Here is a 20,158-nt window from a genome sequence, read left to right as displayed (position 1 = left end):
CTTATAGGAGTTCCTTTGTATGTAACCTGCTGTCTTTCTGCTTTCAGGATCCTGTCTTTGTCTTTAACCTTTGCCATTTTTACTATGATGTGTCTTGGTGTGGACCTGTTTGGGTTCAGCTTGTTTGGAACGCTCTGCACTTCCTGGGCTTGCATGTCGATTTCCTTCACCAGGGTAGGGAAGTTCTCAGTCATTATTTCTTCAAATATATTCTCGATCCCTTGCTTCTTCTCTTCTCCTGGTACTCCTGTGATGCGAATGTTGTTGCGCTTGATGTCCCACAGGTCTCTCAAACTAGTTTCATTGTTTTTCTTTTTTCTTTTTGTTGTTCCAACTGGGTGATTTCTGCTGTTTTGTCTTCTAAATCACTGATCCGATCCTCTGCTTCATCTAATCTGGTGATTCCTTTGAGGTGTGTTCTTCACTTCAGTTATTGTATTCTTTAGTTTTAACTGGTTGTTTTTTATGATTTCTCTATCCTTTTTTATGTCCTCAGTAAGTTCCTTAAACATTCTTATCATCAGTGTTCTAAACTCTGTCTCTGAAAGGTTGGATACCTCTGTTTCATTAAGTTCCATTTCTAGAGGTTTCTTCTGATCTTTTACCTGGGGCATGTTTCTTTGTTTCTTCATTCTGGCTGTCCCTCTGTGATTGCCTATTGTGCTAAATTTATAATTGGTGAGCTTTCCTGTCTTTTCCAGTAGCTTTTCTATTTTTTGTTCCTTTTGGAATCCTTTATAGAAAATAATCCATTTCCTTGATTGTTTCAAATTCATTGGCATATTATATTTTCTCATTCTTATAATGTCTTTCATATATCTTATAGCACCACCTAAATTGTTTTTGTATAAAAAGTTTGGTTTATGGAATAAATTTTATTAAACATATATACTTATAAGACTAATCTAATTCAGAATAGTGTTCATCCCTGTTACATATTCATACTTGTTTCACAGCTCCTGGCGCTTAAGGAAACACATAGAAGACTTAGAAATTACCTTCAGATATAATGTTATGTTGGAATTAGTAACTTCCCTGATGTCTAGTTGCTTTATTTTTGTTTTAATTTATTAAGTAGCCTGAAATCACAGGATAATAAGTCAACAAATACAGCAGTATAGCGGGTACAATTAACCAAATGAAAATTGATGTGTTAGGTTGCTTGTTACTCAGTGTAACCCTTTCAAAGTACCCTATCAATATTGTACAAAGTGTGAAACAGGCAAGACTCAAATCTTATGAGAGGCATGCTTTAAGCCTTACCCACTGACACTCACACCTGACCACCACTTGGTGTTTTTCAGTGAGTGAGATGATTCACCATGCTCTGTTTTAAACTACATTTCTTACTTTGTTTTCTTAGATCTGACAGAAATTTGTGCTTTGTCTTTTCAAAGAAGCAGCTTTTGGTTTTATCAATTCTTTTGTTTGTGGTTTTTTATTTATCTTCAGATTTGCCATTACTTTCCCTTAAATCATTGTTACTTTTCTTGTGTGATGAATCCTTCCTTTATTTAATTAGATTGTGCTAACAAGCACAAAATAATATTTGAAACTGTAAATCCCCTGGAATCAATTTTCTTTGTATCCCATATGTTTTTGTAGGGAATCTTCAAACCTTTGTAAATTTCTTGATAATTTAGAATTTGTCTTGCCTTCCTTTGATTAAGAGCAGATAGAACTTAATTTTTTTTTTCAAAACATGTCATAAATTTCACTATGATGTGGGTGTTTTTTATTATTATCTAAACATGTGTCTGGCATTGCATGGACTTTTGATCTTAAACTTTTTGTTGGTTTTAAGCTCAGGAATCTTTCTTTTTTCCTACTCTTAAAATTATTTCAAGGGTGATTACTTTTTATTTATTTGTTTTGTTCATTTCCTTTATTTTTTGTTTCATTTTGTTGACTTAGGTTCTCTTTTTTCTATTAATTTTCTTTTGAAAGTCCTGTTCACACAGGTATATCGACCATTCCATGTCTATTTCCATATTTCATATGGAAACTAAGAAAATAATAAGGAACACCTGTTTAGCTACTGCCCACCTTTGTCCGTGATTGCCATTTTCTCATACTTCCTTCAGATTTTATAGTGTTTTCATTAAACCTGAACATGTAGTAGAAACCTCCCTAGGTACTATGACCTAAACTATTATCATGAAATTGATATTGGGTTGTCGGAAAAGTCATGAAGCATTTTTTTTTGTTTTGTTTTGTTTTTTTTTTTAGCTGAGCCATCCAGCTCAGCTCAGGCCAGGACTCGAACCACTGTTGCTCAGAGCTCACACTCTTGAGTGTGCTCTTAACCAACTGAGCCACTTGGCAGGCCCTCATGAAGCATTTTTACAACGAAAAACATAGAACAAATACGTCATGACTTTTCCGATAACCCAATAATTGTTGACATGCATATTTTTATACTTTTACTGTGTAAATTCTTCCTTCTGGTCCCTTTAGGAGTAGCATCTTTCAATTCTTGGCTTCCTCTTAGAATTTCCTGGGAGTTTTAAAAAACAAAAACCATCTGATAGTTATATTGTGCTCTTTGCAATGGTACCACAGGAGTTGGTATTTTACGAAAGCTCTTGGTGTGATTCTAATATGCATCTAGTGTTAAGAACCTTTGCTTTAGAGTAATTTTAAAATTTTCTGCCACCATCCTTTCCAAGGGTATTTGGTATAATTTTTTAAATTTCTGTGCTTGGGGAAGTCCTGAATTAGTTATTTTTGAGCCCCAAACTTTCATATCGCCTAGATCCGTGATTATGGTACTCAGGAAGCCCCCACACAACCTGAGGTCTTCAGAGCATTCTTTTTAAGTTTTTAAGAATTTTTCTTTCATCTTCTCTCTCTCTCGCTCTAGCTTCTTTTCTTGTTTTTTTTTTTCCTCTTCATTAAATGTGGCTTAGAAGGAGTTGTTTTTTTAAGTTATTGATTTTGTTCTTTCTTTGATGTGCCAAGTTACTTTTTAAGTGATCTGTCACCAATTTTGCTGCATTTTGATTTTTTAGGAGCAGATGTTGAAATGTTTTTTTTAAAAAATTTTAAGTTATTATTATTAGTTTCAGGTATAAAAAACAATGCAATAGTTATCCTTTTCACCCCTCACAAAGTGACAACCACCCTCCCGCATCCACTGCCCTCCCACCCTGATATCATACATATCTATTACAATTCCATTGACTCCATTCCCACACTCTATCTACTCCACATGCCATGCTATATATGTATTAAATTATAGTTGACATATAATATTATTCAACGGCAGCTTCAGATGTACAGTGCAGTTGTCAGGCCTCTACACCGTCCATGAAGTGGTCTCCCTAACATGACATGAGACCACCTGGCCACCTAAATAGCTAAGACTTGGAAACAATCGAAATGCCCATCGGTAGGCGACTGGATTAAGAAACTGTGGTACATTTACACAATGGATTACTACTCAGCTATAAAGAAGAAGGAAATCATACCATTTGCAATGATATGGATGAACCTAGAGACTATTATGTTAAGTGAAATAAGTCAGTCAGAGAAAGACAAATACCATATGATCTCACTTATATGTGGAATCTAAAGAAATGGATAAACGAGTAATGTATACAGATGTTGATTTCTTTAAGTCAGTGATTCATCAGCAAGTGATGAAAAGTTAAGAGGGATTTCTTTCCTCTAAGCTAGTATTATCAGACTGGGTTATTTTAGTTGAGATGACCACCTTCTCCTAAGGGTGAGCGAGAATAGCAGTCTTTGTTCCTCTGCATGGGAATGGGGAGCTTTTCACTCCTAACAGCCTAGTATCCCTTGATGACATTTGGAATCAGTGAGCTCCCAAGGCCTGGTCAGGAAATCTAAGCTCCAACACTAGTTGCTCCAGGAGGAAGTGGAGGTAGAGCAGTTACAAATATAGGCTGCTTTGGCAAATTTGGAAGAAGCAGATTTGGCCTCTTTGAGGACATTTTTAGATTCAAAAGCTATTTTTCTCATGTGATAAAATATTTTACGAAATGAACTACCTCTGGAGCTGAGCTAAATTTTGAGAGTTCCAACGTTTTTTTTTTTTTTTAAGATTTTTATTGGGGAATTGGGGGGATGGGAACAGTGCTGGGGGAATTGGGGGAAGGGGAACAGACTAGTTGCTGTCGTTTTGTTCTTCAATCTAGTTGTGGAGGATGTTGCTTCACTGGCCCAAGTTGGCACCATCATTGCACTCTTCTCTGGCGAGGCTGATCAGTCGCCAGCTTCTGGACGGCCGCTCACTGCGGCTGCTGGCCGCTCACGCTGGCTGCTGGCTACATACGGTAGCCCATGGCAACCCACTGCCACAGGGACTGCAGCCTACGCCGTCGCCGGCGACTCATGGCAGCCCAGCTCCAGGTTGAGCTGTTGTTCAGCATCTTAGCTGTGGAGGGCAGTGTCACTGGCCCTCATATGTGGGATCCGAACCGGGGCCCTCTGGCATCCCAAGCAAGTTCTTAACCATCGCGTCACTCGGCCGGCCCAACGTATGTACTTGTAAGAACCTGCTTGTTACTGAAAGTTCTTGTGTGGTTTAGTATGAAGTTTTACCTAAGGGTCAGATGATCTTATCTTTGTATCTCCAAGCATAAACAATACTAAATATACTATGTGCTCACTACATGAGTTTAACTTGCCAGAATAATATAATTTAAACATTTTTCAACTAGACGTTTATTTCACATCATTGGAAATTAGATGCATTGATGAAGTTATATATCTGAGGGATTAAAAGCTTATAAAAACAGATAACCACTGTTTAAATATCCTAATTTATTCATCAGATAAAAATTTCCAGTGGGCAAATACAGGAGCAACTGTGTTTGGAACACAGTCAACCAGTAAAATTGGCGAAGAAGAAGATGGTAGTGATGAAGAAGTAGTTTATAATGAAGATATCCATTTTGAACCGATAGTGTCATTACCTGAGGTAAATATTAAAGAATGAAAATCTTACTAATAACTTCACATTTTAAGTTTAAAATGTCACACAGGCTTGATTTGTAGGGATAGCTTTCTTTGCATTTCTTTCAGAATGTAATTTCGAAGTAAATTTCAGAATTTAACTTCTTTACTAGAAGTTAAGCTTCTAAGTATAAATTTTCTTCTTTGTCAAAATTTATATATAAATGGTAAATTATATGTGAAGTTATTGGGAAGAGCTAAATTTTTTCATGTTAGAATATCATGTTTGTATAACAATTCTGGAGGCAAAAAATAATCTCATATTTGTTAAAGTACTTTCAAAATAAATTACTACATTTTTTGGACAAGAATGCTCTTTTAGACAAATTACTTTGTCAATTTTCAACCTCAAGCAATATTAATATTTCTCTTGAAGAACTTTTTTAAACCTCTTCTGTCCTATAAAAGAATATTTAATTTCCAAAAGGAGGAAGAATACTACATAAGAGAAAAATATTTAATGACAAATCAGGTCTTTTCTGCTTTATCCAAATCAGATATATTCCTAGCCCTCAGAAATTACCATTTATCTCGATACTACAGTTTGAATTCTTTTAATGTCATTACAAAGACAATATCATAAAGAATTTGTATCTTTGGAATTTTTTTTGGAATTTGTTATTGAATATGTTGTAAGCAGCAGCTTTTTTTTTCATGTACTATCATAGGTACAAGTAAAATCTGGAGAAGAAGATGAAGAAATTTTATTTAAAGAGAGAGCCAAACTTTATAGATGGGATCGAGAGATCAGTCAGTGGAAGGAGCGTGGTGTTGGAGACATTAAGATTCTCTGGCATACACTGAAGAATTACTACCGGATCCTAATGAGAAGAGACCAAGTCTTTAAAGTGTGTGCAAACCATGTTATTACCAAAACAATGGAATTAAAACCCTTAAATGTTTCAAACAATGCTTTAGTGTGGACTGCCTCGGATTATGCTGGTATGTTTAAATGCTACTTTTCATATTTTGGACTTTGCTAAAATTCATAACAAATATATAAAACCATTTATAAGTTATTTTGATACTAAGGTCATTGTGTTGTTTGTTGTTTCATAGATGGAGAAGCCAAAGTAGAACAGCTTGCAGTGAGATTTAAAACTAAAGAAATGGCTGATTGTTTTAAGAAAAAATTTGAAGAATGTCAACAGAATTTATTGAAACTTCAGAAGGGACAGGTATCACTGACAGCAGAATTATCAAAGGAGACAAATCCTGTGGTGTTTTTTGACATTTTTGCAGATGATGAACCTCTAGGACGTATAACCATGGAATTATTTTCAAACATTGTTCCTCGCACTGCTGAGAACTTCAGGGCACTATGCACTGGAGAGAAGGGCTTTGGTTTCAAGAACTCCATTTTTCACAGAGTAATTCCAGATTTCGTTTGCCAAGTAAGTATTAACTGTGTAACACAACTGAAGTCTAGAAAAGTGTACCACACTAATTGGGAAACTTGAGTGCTTCTCGTCACCTGTAATTTTCTTAAGATTTCTTTAGCTTTTCCATACATTAGTTGGTGTTACCACCCTAAGTAACATCCTATCCTCACAAAAACTTTCAACCTAAAATGGTTCAAATTTATAAGAGACCTTGAAACCTGCTAGAAATTGAGGGTGGAAAAAAGGCCTTGTAATTTTTATATTTCAAAAATGGGTATTCGTTTTCAAACCACATTCTCAAGCAAAGCTGGGTGTTTAGGGCTTATTGTGTAGTGGTTAGTTCTGTGTGTATTTTAATATTCAGGATTCCTATTAATTGAAATCTTTTTTCAGGGGGGAGATATCACCAACCATGATGGAACAGGAGGACGGTCCATTTATGGAGATAAATTTGAAGATGAATGTTTTAATGTGAAACATACTGGTCCTGGCTTATTATCAATGGCTAATCGAGGCCGAGATACCAATAATTCTCAATTTTTTATAACACTGAAGAAAGTAGAACATTTGGACTTTAAGCATGTAGTATTTGGGTTTGTTAAGGATGGCATGGATACTGTGAAAAAGATTGAATCATTTGGTTCTTCTAAAGGGTCTGTTAGTCGAAGAATTAGTATCGCAGAATGTGGACAGTTATAAAATCACTGCTTTTCATAGTAAAATTTTACCTGTATAAACAGTTGAATTGAAGCTTAGCTGTTATGACAATATGGTAATTATGTTCAGCTTTTGAAAATGGACGTTTCCAATGTATAAATGTAAAATTGCAGCTTATAGCTGTTGTCACTTTTTAATGTGTTATAATTGACCTTGCATGGTGTGAAATAAAAGTTTAAACACTGGTTTATTTCAGGCGTACTTGTGTTTATGTACTCCTGACATATCTGTATTAAAATGGAATAATACTAATCTTGTTAAAAGCAATATAGACCTTCTCATACTATTGAAGGAATATTATATATGCAATTTAATTTTAATTCCTTTTAAGATATTGGACTTCCTGCATGGATATACTTACCGTTTGAGTAAATGGACCAAAACTTGGATAATTTTTATTTTAGATTTGAAATATATTTGGTAATTTTAACTATTGGTGTGCTCATTTATGCTTACTTATGAATGGGTAGAGCCACAGAGGGTAGAGACTTAACCAAAGTGCTCTTCTATAATCCTTGCACCTCCTGTATAGTTAACGAACTTCTAAGTAGAGTACCTTCTTTTCTTAAAATGATATGTAGCTTCTTGTGCCCTTTCAATGGTATTAAATTAATTTTTATATTTTAAACAAGTTGAGTATTTCCTTAAGTTTTTTTTTTTTTTTTAACTTTTCTGTCATCTGTTTCTACTACCTCAAACTGCAGCTTGGTTCTGATAGAACTTGAATTTTTCCTTGCAGTTATTGTGATAAAGTATGAATATTTTAAAAAGGTCTATACCATGTTCTTTGGTTAAAATTTTGCTTTATACTAGATTGTTGCAGTACCTTTTTTCTGGTGAATTTTGTAGCAAAAATAAAGTGACAATTGTTAACAGCCATGATATTTTAAAAAATTCATTCCTGTGCATCTAATTGTTTGTTCGTTCTATAACTAAAGTAAGGAGGACAATTAAAGGTCTGTAAATCAAACTGCCACATAATTTCCAGAGCTCCTATGAAAGTGACGTTTTTCAAGTATGATACACACTGAAAACTTATCTGGAAATGGCCAGTGTCAAAAGTTAGTCAGACTGCTAAAAAGGGGGATGTTCTCATCAACTTATTCAATATAGAGCTACAAAGAAGCTAGTTAGAGCCCAAAATTTTGTATGTTCCAATCATTCCAGTCTCTCACAGTGACTGCCTTCTGCTCTCCTGTATTCTTCCCAGTGAAATCACCTTTAGTAAAGTGGGTTTTATTCTGTTGTTTGGGGATTTGGAAATAGGTTATCCTATAATAAATACCTGTTGAACCACCAAAGGAGAAGAGGGATGCCATGTGTTGTTTATGTGAGTAATGAGTGATGGAATGCCACCACTAAATCCACTTGGCCACAAAGTGGCCACAAAGCCAGATAACTAAATAAACCTACACCAATGTATCAGTTGAACTAAGTGAACCTTAAAAAGAACCATGGACTACATGTATGCACGTTTAATAGTAAAAACTGACTTCTTTGGACATATGTAATATAAGTTGTAAAGTGTATTGTAATTTTTCAGCTGGGGCAGCTGATGCCTTTGTCATGATTTTAGAATAAGTTCCAAGTAAAGGCAAGCACACTTAAGAAATTTTTTAGATAAATCAGCTTTACACTGATATTTATGCATCCTAAAGCATTCAAATTCTGAATTGAACTTTAAAAACTAATATTTTGACCAAAAATTGGATAAAACTACTAAACCGACTTTTCCAGTATTAGTATTACAAAGATGCTTAAAAGTGGCTTGAGGCATTTTTAAGAAAGACTGTCACATTTCAGGAAAGAACTTTGTGATTTCTCTTTGTTATTTAATTGCTAATGTGGTATAAACCCACATTATGTACTTTTATGAGACTGACCACATTATGTACTTGTAAAAAAACTGGCTTGATTTTATATTGGCTTATTAAATTCTGCTTAAATAGAATATTAAATAGAATATAAAGAAATTCATTATTTGTATACTTTATACTTTATGGCAAAATAGTATGTTTAAATAATTTTCAGATAACTACTTTATTAAAATATTGATATTATAAAATTTTGGCATTTGAGGAAATTGAAAGATAGAGAATCTAGGAGTTTTTAGACCAGACATGCTGTTGAATACTTAAAATTTAGAAAAGTAAAGGATTATACTAGTATAGTTGTATAAGTGAGAGAATTTAAGTGGTTATTCAGTTTTTCACCTCTATTAGTCTGTTTAGTGTAGGATTTAGGTTGATATACCATGCCAGTAAATATTGAGCACCTACTAAATGGCGGGCACTGTTCTAGGCACTGGGGAAAGCTGTTAAAAAAAAAAGTAGATACTCTCAGGAAGCTTACATTCTAATACCGATTTTTAATATCCTGTTATTGCATATAGGAAACGGGCCAATGGCAGGGAATTAGGAGGTAATTCTTTTTGAAATTACTACGCTTTGCAGTACGATATATTCTTGATTTTTCCCTCCTTTAATATTACAGTTAGCAAAGACCACCCGATTATGTCTAAACGCACATTAAATATATGTCAACATTCTAGGCAAGGGTGGGGGTCCTACAAGTTAGGTTTGGACCATTCTGGAGACCCCTTCGTCTGTGGACATATACCGTGTTTGCATTCCCACGTACAGGCGACACGCACGGGCTAACAGAAAGTAGTGACTTCCTCCCAGAGCTGCAGAGTCCTGAGGCTGCAGCTGAGCTCCCCTCCGAATGAGGGGCCATGCCACACCTGCTTAAGTGCAACCTGGTGTGGACGATCCTTTTTCGGTGACTTGGACACAACGGAAGAAAACTAGCAAAAAGACACTGCAAAGATTAAACACCATTTATCAGTCCAAATAATCACTAGTGAAGGAACTATTAAATCATTCAGCAGGAAAAACATGTAACGCGGGAACATACAAAATGAGTCAGGGAACTCTTCAGGCTTTCGTCTCAACGCCCCTGCCCACGAAGGGCGGAGCGTGTCGTGCGTCGTCACGCACTTCCGCTGCGCGAGCTCCGCCCCTGAGCGTCCCGCCGCGGGTTTGAACGCTGTTCCCGGGGAGACGACGGTGTCCTGAGCTCGATGGAGCCGAGGATAGTCAAGCCGCCTGGGCAGGATTTCGTAGTGGAACGTCTGAAAAGCCGCTACGGACTAAATGGCCGCTGCCCCGCCGAGGTGAGGCCTTGCGCTTCGTCCTCGGCCCCGTCCTCGGGTCCGCAGGCTGGCTGGCTCCTGCTAGTGTGAAGTAGCTCGCCCAGCAGCTCCCCCGGGGGCGTCGGGCCGAGGTGCTGAAGACACGGGGCGAGAGACGTTCAGCGGCAAAGCGAGTTTACCGAAAGTTAGCTGGAGGGGGAAAAGTAATTTATGGCCGCAGATGTGTAAATGCTTGGCAGATAGATGTTAAAAGTATGGGATAAACAAGTTTTGTGTCAGAGAAATTTCTTCATAAAGTTTTGAAGGTTTATGTTATACAAAGCGTGGTATGACATGGTTGAAAGAACTTTTATTTACAGTGACTTGAGTGGAGTCCAAAAAATTTAATTTCTTCAAAAGGCTATTTTGAAATAATTTCAAACTTTAAAAAAATTGCCAGAATAATACTCTTTTGTACCCTTCGCTTGGATTCACCAGTTAACATTTTACCACGTTTGCTTTACCATTCGCGCTCTCTTCCTCTTTAACTCCCTTTCCGTACATATATTCCCCACTTCCCCGAACTATTTGAGGGTAATTTGCAGGCATAATGACTCTTTACTCTCAAATATAAATACTAACGTGTGTTTCTTAGATAAAGGACATTCTCTTATATAACCAGAGTAATGAATTCAGGAAACTTACCATTGATACAATAATACTATGTAATGTATAATTCATATTCAAATTTCACGAATTGTCTCAATAATGGCCTTTAAATTTTTTTTTTTCCTGGTGCAGATCCAATCTAAGAATAAGCATTGCATTTGGTTTTTCTCTTTTGTTGCCTTTAATCTGGAACAGGTTTGAAGAGTGTAGGACAGTTTATTAGAATGTCACTCAATTTGGGTTTGATGATTATACCTCATGATTAGATATTTTTGGCAAGAATGGTACATGAATGATGTGTGGGTTGCTCTGTTTGTTAGGAGACACAATGTTGCTTTGTCCCATTATTACCGATGTTTGATCACTTGGTTAAGGTGGTGCCTACCTGATTTCTCCCCTGGTCTAATTACAAGTCTAACCTTTGTAATTAAACATAATTTGTAGGGAACTGTTTTGTAACTGTAAGTTAATTCTTAGTATACACATTAAATGTCTTTTTTATTTTTTAAGAACGATTTTTCAAATTTTGATCATGCTAAATGTAAGAGAAGATCTCCAACCTACTCAGGTAAGCCAGTAATTTTGTATATTTGGGGTTTTAACAAATTTAATTTGAGAGACTTAAAAAAAAATTTCAGACTTATAGATATTGCCAGATATCTTGCAATACTAAGCTTTTTTCAGTGTGGTAATCATGATTTTTGGGGTGAATGTGTAAGATGCCTTTAAAAATCAAAGTGATTGGGGGGGTTGTTACTTTGTGAGGGTGAAAAGGATAACTATTGCATTGTTCTGTACACCTGAAACTAACAATAAAAAAAAAAAAGAAAGAAAAGAAATAACAAGAACACACACACAAAAAATCAAAGTGATTGAATTTTTTGGTGCTTATTTTTTTAGTATTTATTACAGTATTTCTGCCTTTAAATATATTAAAAATTAAACAGTATATTGGGTAAAGAAAAGTAATTGCTGTTTTTTAGGTACAAACTTTTCCGAGTTATTAGGATAATAATTATTGTGCTGGAGGAATTTATCAAATAAATATACTTGATAATTATACTGTGGGATTGGGTGTGTTGGAACATTACGTGGTAAACTGTGACTAACGTGTAGTTAATTAACCATTAATGTTTTGATTTGTTGATACTTCTAGGGTACTGTGTTTACTAGTGAGTATAATCACTGAATTTTGAGATGATTGCAGCAGAAACAGTAGTTAATATCTTTAAATTTCATCAGATGGTGAATTAGGGAATTTCATTTTTTTTCCAAGCTTATTTCATTTTGAAATCTTGTTACATTCTTCTGAAACATTTGTTCAGTATGAAAAAAAATATTCCGGTTATTACGGTCTAGTATTTTAAAATATCTTAAATTGAAATTGTATTTTAGTTTTGAAACTTGCCCTAAAATTTCCAGCATTCCAAAATGTAACTAAAAAGTATAGTTCATTAAATTCCTGAGGGCGTAAAAATGAATGTTAGAAAAGGGTGCATACTTTTAAAAATACTTCTGAGTAGCTTATCAGAGAAGCTCTCTTTTTCTTTTTTTCACTGAATTTAGATATAGACTAACAGTTTATTAAATGAATGTTTAATGTTTAAAATGTATAAAATTAAAAAATAAAATGTTTAATGTTTAGTCTTCCCACTTGCTAATTGTGTTACTTGGGAAAATTTACATAACTTCTCTGGTTCTTAGGTTCCTTTAGACTAAAGTTAAAAGCACAGGGTTGCTAGGATCAAATAAGGTAATGGATGAAAGAGCATTTTGTAATCAGTAAAGTGCTATAGTATAAATGTAAGATTTGATGCCTATTTTTCTGGAAGTTTGCATTTGGGAGACAGAGATAAATAACATTTAAGTAATTTTGCTGTCTTATCTTTAGAAGCCTAGAATGAGATCATTAGTTTCTGATATTAGTAAGTAATCTCTGCTATTTTGTTTTTTTGTTAGCAGATGATTTGGTTATCTACTCACCTGGAGATAAAGTTGGTTACCCTTTAAGATATTATTCTGATGAAAGAAAGTATTCCACTACGCCTCTTTGTAGTTCATTCAAGCACTTAAATGGGAACTGGTAAAGTACCCCAAATCCCCTCAGTCTGTCAAAAAACTAAGACAGGGTAATGGGTGGATTATTTATGTATTTATGTATTTGCTTTTCTCTGGCAGGAAGTATAAGCAGTTTGGAGCCTGCTGAATAGTGTGTGTCTAGTAGTGGGGTAAGCAATGGATTTTAGGTAGTTGAGAGAGATTGAAGAAGTTGGTCTGGGAAGATGGTAACTATAAAACATATAAGTTACAGTGCTGGGCTGTGAGGAGTTAGCAGTTTTATAGAGATTTTACCCTGGGTAAAACAAGTATAAAAACAGTGGAAGCTAAGGTGAAATAAAGTTCTAAATTGAATCTTATTAAATGCCAAAAAAGTGCTGTGGGTATCAAGGAGGAATAAACATTTTGAAATAATGTTAAACTTTAAAGATACCTACATATATATACAAATTACTTAAGGTATGGCTTCCTTAACGTAGCCAGATTACTTAAGGTATGGCTTCCTTGAGAAAATTATGGAGAAAAAAAAAGATAATTGTGCCTAAAATATGTTTATATTATTAATGTAATTGATATTTGGGAGCTTGAATTTTTATATAAATTCTCTACTTAAATGAATTAACCTATGTAAGGTACTTAGAATAGTGTTCGGTATATAGAAATGCATTCAAACATGCTATTAATTATCATCTTTGTTTTTATTACTATTTGGCATTCAAAAAATAACCTAGTTGATCTGGATTCAAGATTTGGACATGAGATAGATTGAATATAGAGCAAGGAAAATGAAAATTGCTTTAAGATAATTATGAATTCATGGAAATTATTTCCTTATATTTAAATGATAGTTTTATAATTTTTTGTTTCTATAAATGAATGATCTGGGTACAATTTCAAATTATAATTTGAAGCTTTTGGACTATGAATGTTTTTATAACATTGGACAGTTTTTTCACAATCCCTAGTTGTGATCTAGTCTAGAATTATAGTATTGTCTAGCACAGTAACCACATTTAGCTGTTGAGTACTTGAAACACGGCTAGTCTGAACCGAGGTATGTTGTAAGTATAAAGTACACACCAGATTTCAAAGATGGATTAAAGAATGTAAAATATCAATAATTTTTTATAGTGATTATATGTTAACATGGTAATTTTTTAGATATGCTGGGTTAAGTATATTATTAAAATATCACATATTTTTATGTTTTAATGTGGCTACTAGAAAATTTTAAATTACCTTACGTGGCTTGTAATATATTCCTTTTGAACATCATTGCTTGAGAAATTTCAGTTTTGAGATCTTTTTGGAAAGAAAACCTGGGATTCGAGTTCTGCTCCACCTTTTACTAGTTACGTCATCTGTCAGTTAATGAAATGCTTTAGGGTTCAGTTTCCTCATGTTAAATAGTAATTCTTTTAACTAAAGTTATAGATAACAATATCTGTCATATCTACCTCACAGAAGTATTAGGATTCAAAAGAAAGAGTTTGGCAGTTTGAGAGCGTTCACAGGTATATATAGTTTTAAATTAAGCCCATTTTTATATATGTACAAAGATACTTGTAGTGAGTTTTCAGGATCAATGACTATTACTTTTTACAGTTTTACTTTTGCATTTAAGAAAATGTTTGCTTGTTACATTTTTCTCAACTATGATGCTGTTAATATTTGAAAAGCAGTTTTATCTTTTAAAAATGCTATTGTAAACTTCCAGAAGGCTGTGATAGAAATTTTTTTTTTTAAAGCCTAGATAATGAACAGGATTCTTTTCGAGATTTGAAGCAACGGGAAACAGAAGAATTAATTGAGAATGATCATAAAGTTAGTAGCTCCAAAATAACCAAGCAATCTTTTAAAGAAATAGGAAAAGGTAAAAGAAATATTCACTTTAGAATATCATTTAGTGGACACACAATGTGATATATATGATGTATTACAGAATTATAAACTTGAAACATGTAATTTTACTATCCATTGTCACCCCAATAAATTTTAATTAAAAAATATATATATCATTTAAATAGTAATGTTGTGAAGTAGAGCACATAAAGCTTTACCCCATAGTAATAACACTGCTCCTCAGATGTCTGTATTTCTGTTCTGAATTTTTGTAAGCCATGAAAATAGTTATTGTGCTTGTTGTTTAAACTAAAGGAAAGAAAAATAAACATTATTTTCTAGTAGTATTCCTAAACTTTCAACTTATCAAAATAAGTTAATCAATTGAGTACTTTAAACAATTTCTTCAGTTCTTTTTCATGTCAGTATTTGTTAGGATGTGAGTTAAAGATTGTGGTAGTATTTGATTAATCCTTTAATATTAAGAAAATACTCCAGATTACTGTATTTTGCTGTGTGTAATGCGCACCCAGGTTTTTGGCCCAAACTTTTTGGGAAAAAATCTTTTGTTTTAACTTTTTTATTCAAATTTTTATTTGTTTACATTTAGGTACCTGTTTTTTGTATTATAAAGGAATTTTAGCATTTATTTAACATTATGGTACAAGAAATTTTATGTAACAAATAATTACAAAACACAAGAACAGATACAAGGTACAAAAAATTTTATGTACCGGAAACAAATTTACGATATTTACGCATCATAGAAGGCCAAGAACTCTTTGTTGTTGCAAGTTTATTGGAAGATCAACAAAACTGATTATTGTATGCCAGGATATTATTTTGCATATGGATATCATTATTGATTTCTAGAGTTACACTTTTAACTCCTAAGCATAAATAAAAGAATTAAAAATATTTATATAGATACAGAATTAGTACTACCCATGTATAATGTGCACCCTTATTTTTTCTTGACAAATTGGGGCAAAAAAGTGCTCATTATACACGGCAAAATACAGTACTTAAGGAATGGATTGCTGAAGCAGTAGGCACTGAACTAGTAGTTAATCTCTATGTACCTGGCTGCATATCATAGCTTTGTTAGGATTTCAAAGAAAGAGGCAGTGATGGTATCCTCCTCCTCTTGGCTGCAGGACTGAGAGCACTATTGCCCCATTAATAGCCTCTGTGCATCTCTTCTCCTGGCATATAAAAATATAAAATAGGATAAAGCATTGAGGATTTGTGAACCTAATTCTAGCATTAACAAATAACATACTATTTAAAGGAGACAGGTATAGAAATTACATAATTACATGATTATATAATTACAGACATTGGGTTGTCGGAAAAATCATGATGTATTTTTTCTGTTTTTTGTTGCAAAAATGCGTTATGACTTTTCCGACAACCCAGTATTATCTAATGTTAAAAACAGGCAAAAAAAAAAATATATATATAAGGCCTTTTTTTTTTTTTTTTTTACATGAGTAGTAAAAATTAAAGTGAAGCAATGATAAACATATTTGGGTTAGTGGTTAATTTGGCTTAGGGGAGAGGGGACAATGTGATCAGGAGTTTCTGAGGTAACTACATTTCTTGGCCTAGACAGTTAATACATGAGTGTTTTGCATTTTAAAATAATCTATTTTGAAATAATTTCAAACTTACAGAAAAGTTATAAAAAGAGCACAAAGAATTCCATGGCCATTATCCAAATTTTCTAAATGTTAACATTTTACCATCTTTGCTATATTATTTTTTCTCTCTGCATATATTACTTGAAACTTTTTAACAATACTAAAGTTCATTTTTTTTTTAAGATTTTTATTGGGGAATTGGGGGGATGGGAACAGTGCTGGGGAATTAGGGGAAGGGGAACAAGTTGCTGTCATTTTGTTCTTCACTCTAGTTGTGGAGGACGTTGCTTCATTGGCCCAAGTTGGCACCATCATTGCGCTCTTAACGGGCCAGGCAGATCAGTTGCCAGCTTCTGGACGGCCACTCATGGCGGCTGCTGGCTGCTCACGCTGGCTGCTGGCTACACACATTAGCCCATGGCAACCCACTGCAGCAGGGGCTGCAGCCTATGCCGTTGCAGGCGACTCACGGCAGCCCAGCTCCACGTCGAGCTGTTGTTCAGCATCTTAGCTGTAGAGGGCAGTGTCACTGGCCTTCATATGTGGGATCCGAACCGGGGTCCTCTGGCGTCCCAAGCGAGTTCTTAACCATCGCGCCACTCGACCGGCCCTAAAGTTCATATTTAAAGTATCTGTTCGTAAAGATTACTTTATCTGAGAATATTTAAAATTGTATATTAATAGTTTATCATTAAAATTTTATTTTCTTTGCAGTTGCCCAGCCAACTAATTTGGCCTCAAATTCAAGAAATTGGACTGAATGTTATAGTGATTCAAGTGACTCCCCTTTGAAACATGTTAGCTATCCAACATCTAAAGCATCAAATAAGCAGAGTTTACTTCCACATCAGATCAATCGGATATATGATGAATTATTTCAAATACATCAGAAACTGCAGGTAAATACTGGATGGAGAATTCAGAAACACTTATTTTCTGAGCACCAAACATTTACAAAATTTGTGAACCACAAGGTATTCATTTTTATTATTTGTGGTGAGTGTGTCAAGACGAGGTCGGAAGGGAGCAAATACAATTTGTTGGAACTATTGAAGGGAAAAATGTATGGCTGTGAGAAAAATATAAACAGTGGTGTTTTTATGTGTAGGTGTATTTTTTAGATTCAGACTGTCTTGTGCTTTATGTTTATTCCAATCCTATCCCTTCATTGCTTAAGAAGTAAAACAAAACCTGCTGGTGGAGTATGCTTTTTGAAGTAGGTGTTCTAGATTCATTGTTTTGAATACCCATATGTATGAAGTTCTCTTGTCAACTCTCACCAAAATTGAGTTCAGAACATTATCTATCTTCTTTGGGATGTTTTGTTTCTAAAGGATATAATTCATGTATTTATCAAGTGCCCACTAGGTGGGAGTACAGAAGGAAGCAAAGTATATATAAAACACAATTTCTGTTTGAAATTCTAGTTGGAAATATGTTGTATTCCTGTACATATGAAATATGTTTTTAAAAGAGGAATATCTCATTTTGTCTAGGTAATTCAGATTATACACACCATAGCATTTAAGGAAAGATTATTTTGGCCTAAATAATGGGAAAGTTCATGGAGAGACTTAGCTTGGTACTTGACTGAGGTAGAGTTTAAAGAGGAGAGGAGTGGGAAGGGCATTCTAGGTACAAGGAATGGAAGGTAAGAGGTTTTTAGAAAGGGGTGATTTGTCAAATTGTGAATTTGTTAACCTGCCTGGGGAAGAAAATAGTGAAAACTCAGGTTTTTAAGCAAAGGAGTAACAAATAGAAAACAGTGCAAAGGATTGCTAGTACTTTATGGGATAAAAATGAAGGAGCAGGGTTGTGAGGATATATCTGTCATTTACAGTAAGCACAGTAGAGATAAACATTTAATTTAAAAAATGAAGTACAAGAGATTAGTCTGATTTAATTAATGTATAGTTTAATCTGACTCTAAAAATTACTTTGTGGTTTTTTATTGTTAGTTATCGTTAAGTATGTACATTTTTGTCATACACTGTGATTTCATTCATCCAACAAAATACACACCTATTAAGATGCATTTGCATGCTCAGTGTTGAGTATATAGAAGTAAATAAAATATGTATGGTCCTTGCCAGGCATAGCTTATTAAAAGCAAAAGGTGAGTACCTATATACTTACAACTTTATATATTTAAGTAAATAATATTGGTCTATGAATACCTGATTGGGGTAGATTGAGAGTTCAGGTAAGGTTTTTCTGAGAAAGTAACATTAAGTTAAACGCTGAAGGATAGTCCAGTCAAAGGGGTACATTTGGGACTGAAACATTCTAGTATGAGAAGCTCCTGAAGCATGATAACGTATTCATTCAAGGAAAATGTAGTAGGTAATGGAGGATTTTTTTTTTTTCAAAGATTTTATTGGGGGGCCGGCCGAGTGGCATGTTGGTCAAGAGCTGGCTTGGGATGCCAGAGGGCCAGTGACACTGCCCTTTACAGCTAAGATGCTGAGCAACAGCTCGGTCTGGAGCTGGGCTGCTGTGAGTCGCTGGCGACGACGTAGGCTACAGCCCCTGCTTCAGTGGGTTGCCATGGGCTACCGTGTGTAGCCAGCAGCCAGCGTGAGCGGCCAGCAGCTGCTGTGAGTGGCCGTCCAGAAGCTGGCAACTGACCTGCCTTGTCCGGGAAGAGCGCAATGATGGTGCCAACTTGGGGGAAGGGGAACAGACAAGTTGCTGTCCTTTTGTTCTTCAGTCTAGTTGTGGAGGACGCTGCTTCACTGGCCCAAATTGGTATTATGATCACTGTGCTCTTCCTGGCTGAGGCAGTCGGTCGCTGGCCATGGGACAGCCGCACATGACAGCTCATGGCAACTCTCGCCGGCTGCCAGCCACTCATGGTAGCTCACGGCAACACACTGCAGCCTACGCCATCGCCAGTGACTCACAGCAGCCCAACTCCAGGTCAAGCTGTTTTTCACCATCTTAGCTGTTGAGGGTGCAGCTTACTGGCATATAATAGAATTGAACCAGCAGCCTTGTTCAGAGCTCGCACTTTTACCAACTGAGCCACTCGGCTGGCCCTGAGGATTTTTAAAGCAGGGTAATTACATAATTTATTGTGTGCTTAAATAAATGGATTGGAGGGGGACAGGTGTAGAAGTTGGGAGACCAGATATGATATTTTACTGCAGTAGAGCAGCCAAGAGAAAATGGTAATTTGGACTGGGGTGGTAGCAGAGAAATTGAAATGAATTGATTAGAGATTTCTTTTGGAGATAAAATTGACTAGACTTTTAATAATGAATTGGATGTGATATAGAGAGAATAAGGTGTCTAAGATGATTCCCACATTCCTGGTTTGTACAACTTGAAGAAAGAATTGATTTAGGGAGAAAGACTGATTTTAGTTTGGAATGAATTAGGTTTGTGTGTTAAATAGAGATATAGTGAAAATAGTTGAATATATCAGCCTGGCAGTCAGAGCATAGTTCTTGGATGGGTATCTAAATTTGGGAGTCATTTATACATAGACATTTAAAGCTGTCACCGGTAGTTGAGCTCTGGAGAGAGGATAGAGTGTGAAGACATGGTGGTAACCTGATGGTGCTCTGGCTTAGAATGAGGGCCTTCAGAATAGAGATAAGTAGGGCCAGCTGAGTGGCGCGTTGGTTAAGAGCTGGTTTGGGACGCCAGAGGGCCCCGGTTCAGATCCCACATATGAGGGCCAGTGACACTGCCCTCTACAGCTAAGATGCTGAACAACAGCTCAACCTGGA

The 20,158-nt window shown here is 35.2% G+C and overlaps 2 protein-coding genes across 10 annotated transcripts in view; both read left to right on the top strand.

Moving 5' to 3' along the window:
- LOC109394058 (E3 SUMO-protein ligase RanBP2) overlaps positions 1-7,977 on the top strand; it is a 79,971-nt gene extending 71,994 nt beyond the window's left edge. For both annotated transcript variants that reach the window (XM_019663827.1, XM_019663826.1), the window contains 4 exons: positions 4,800-4,945; positions 5,649-5,922; positions 6,040-6,374; positions 6,756-7,977. In XM_019663827.1, the coding sequence (XP_019519372.1) occupies positions 4,800-4,945; positions 5,649-5,922; positions 6,040-6,374; positions 6,756-7,061 (1,061 nt within the window). In that variant the 3' untranslated portion in view covers positions 7,062-7,977. The remainder of the gene's footprint in view (positions 1-4,799; positions 4,946-5,648; positions 5,923-6,039; positions 6,375-6,755) is intronic.
- A 2,132-nt stretch (positions 7,978-10,109) lies between these two features.
- CCDC138 (coiled-coil domain containing 138) overlaps positions 10,110-20,158 on the top strand; it is a 98,410-nt gene continuing 88,361 nt past the window's right edge. For 4 of the 8 annotated variants that reach the window (XM_019663809.1, XM_019663813.1, XM_019663812.1 and 1 more), the window contains exons 1-5: positions 10,110-10,254; positions 11,392-11,449; positions 12,841-12,964; positions 14,688-14,812; positions 17,139-17,323. In XM_019663809.1, coding sequence (XP_019519354.1) covers positions 10,162-10,254; positions 11,392-11,449; positions 12,841-12,964; positions 14,688-14,812; positions 17,139-17,323 — 585 coding nt within the window. In that variant the 5' untranslated portion in view covers positions 10,110-10,161. Of the gene's footprint in view, positions 10,255-11,391; positions 11,450-12,840; positions 12,965-14,687; positions 14,813-17,138; positions 17,324-20,158 lie in introns of those variants that run through there. The other 4 variants (XM_019663808.1, XM_019663811.1, XM_019663810.1 and 1 more) reach the window with 4 other exon arrangements.

The sequence above is a fragment of the Hipposideros armiger genome, unplaced genomic scaffold (genome assembly GCF_001890085.2).
Source record: "Hipposideros armiger isolate ML-2016 unplaced genomic scaffold, ASM189008v1 scaffold_406, whole genome shotgun sequence".
NCBI lineage: Eukaryota > Metazoa > Chordata > Mammalia > Chiroptera > Hipposideridae > Hipposideros > Hipposideros armiger.
Note: the sequence above shows the minus strand (reverse complement) of the source record. Positions and strands in the feature narration are given on the sequence as shown.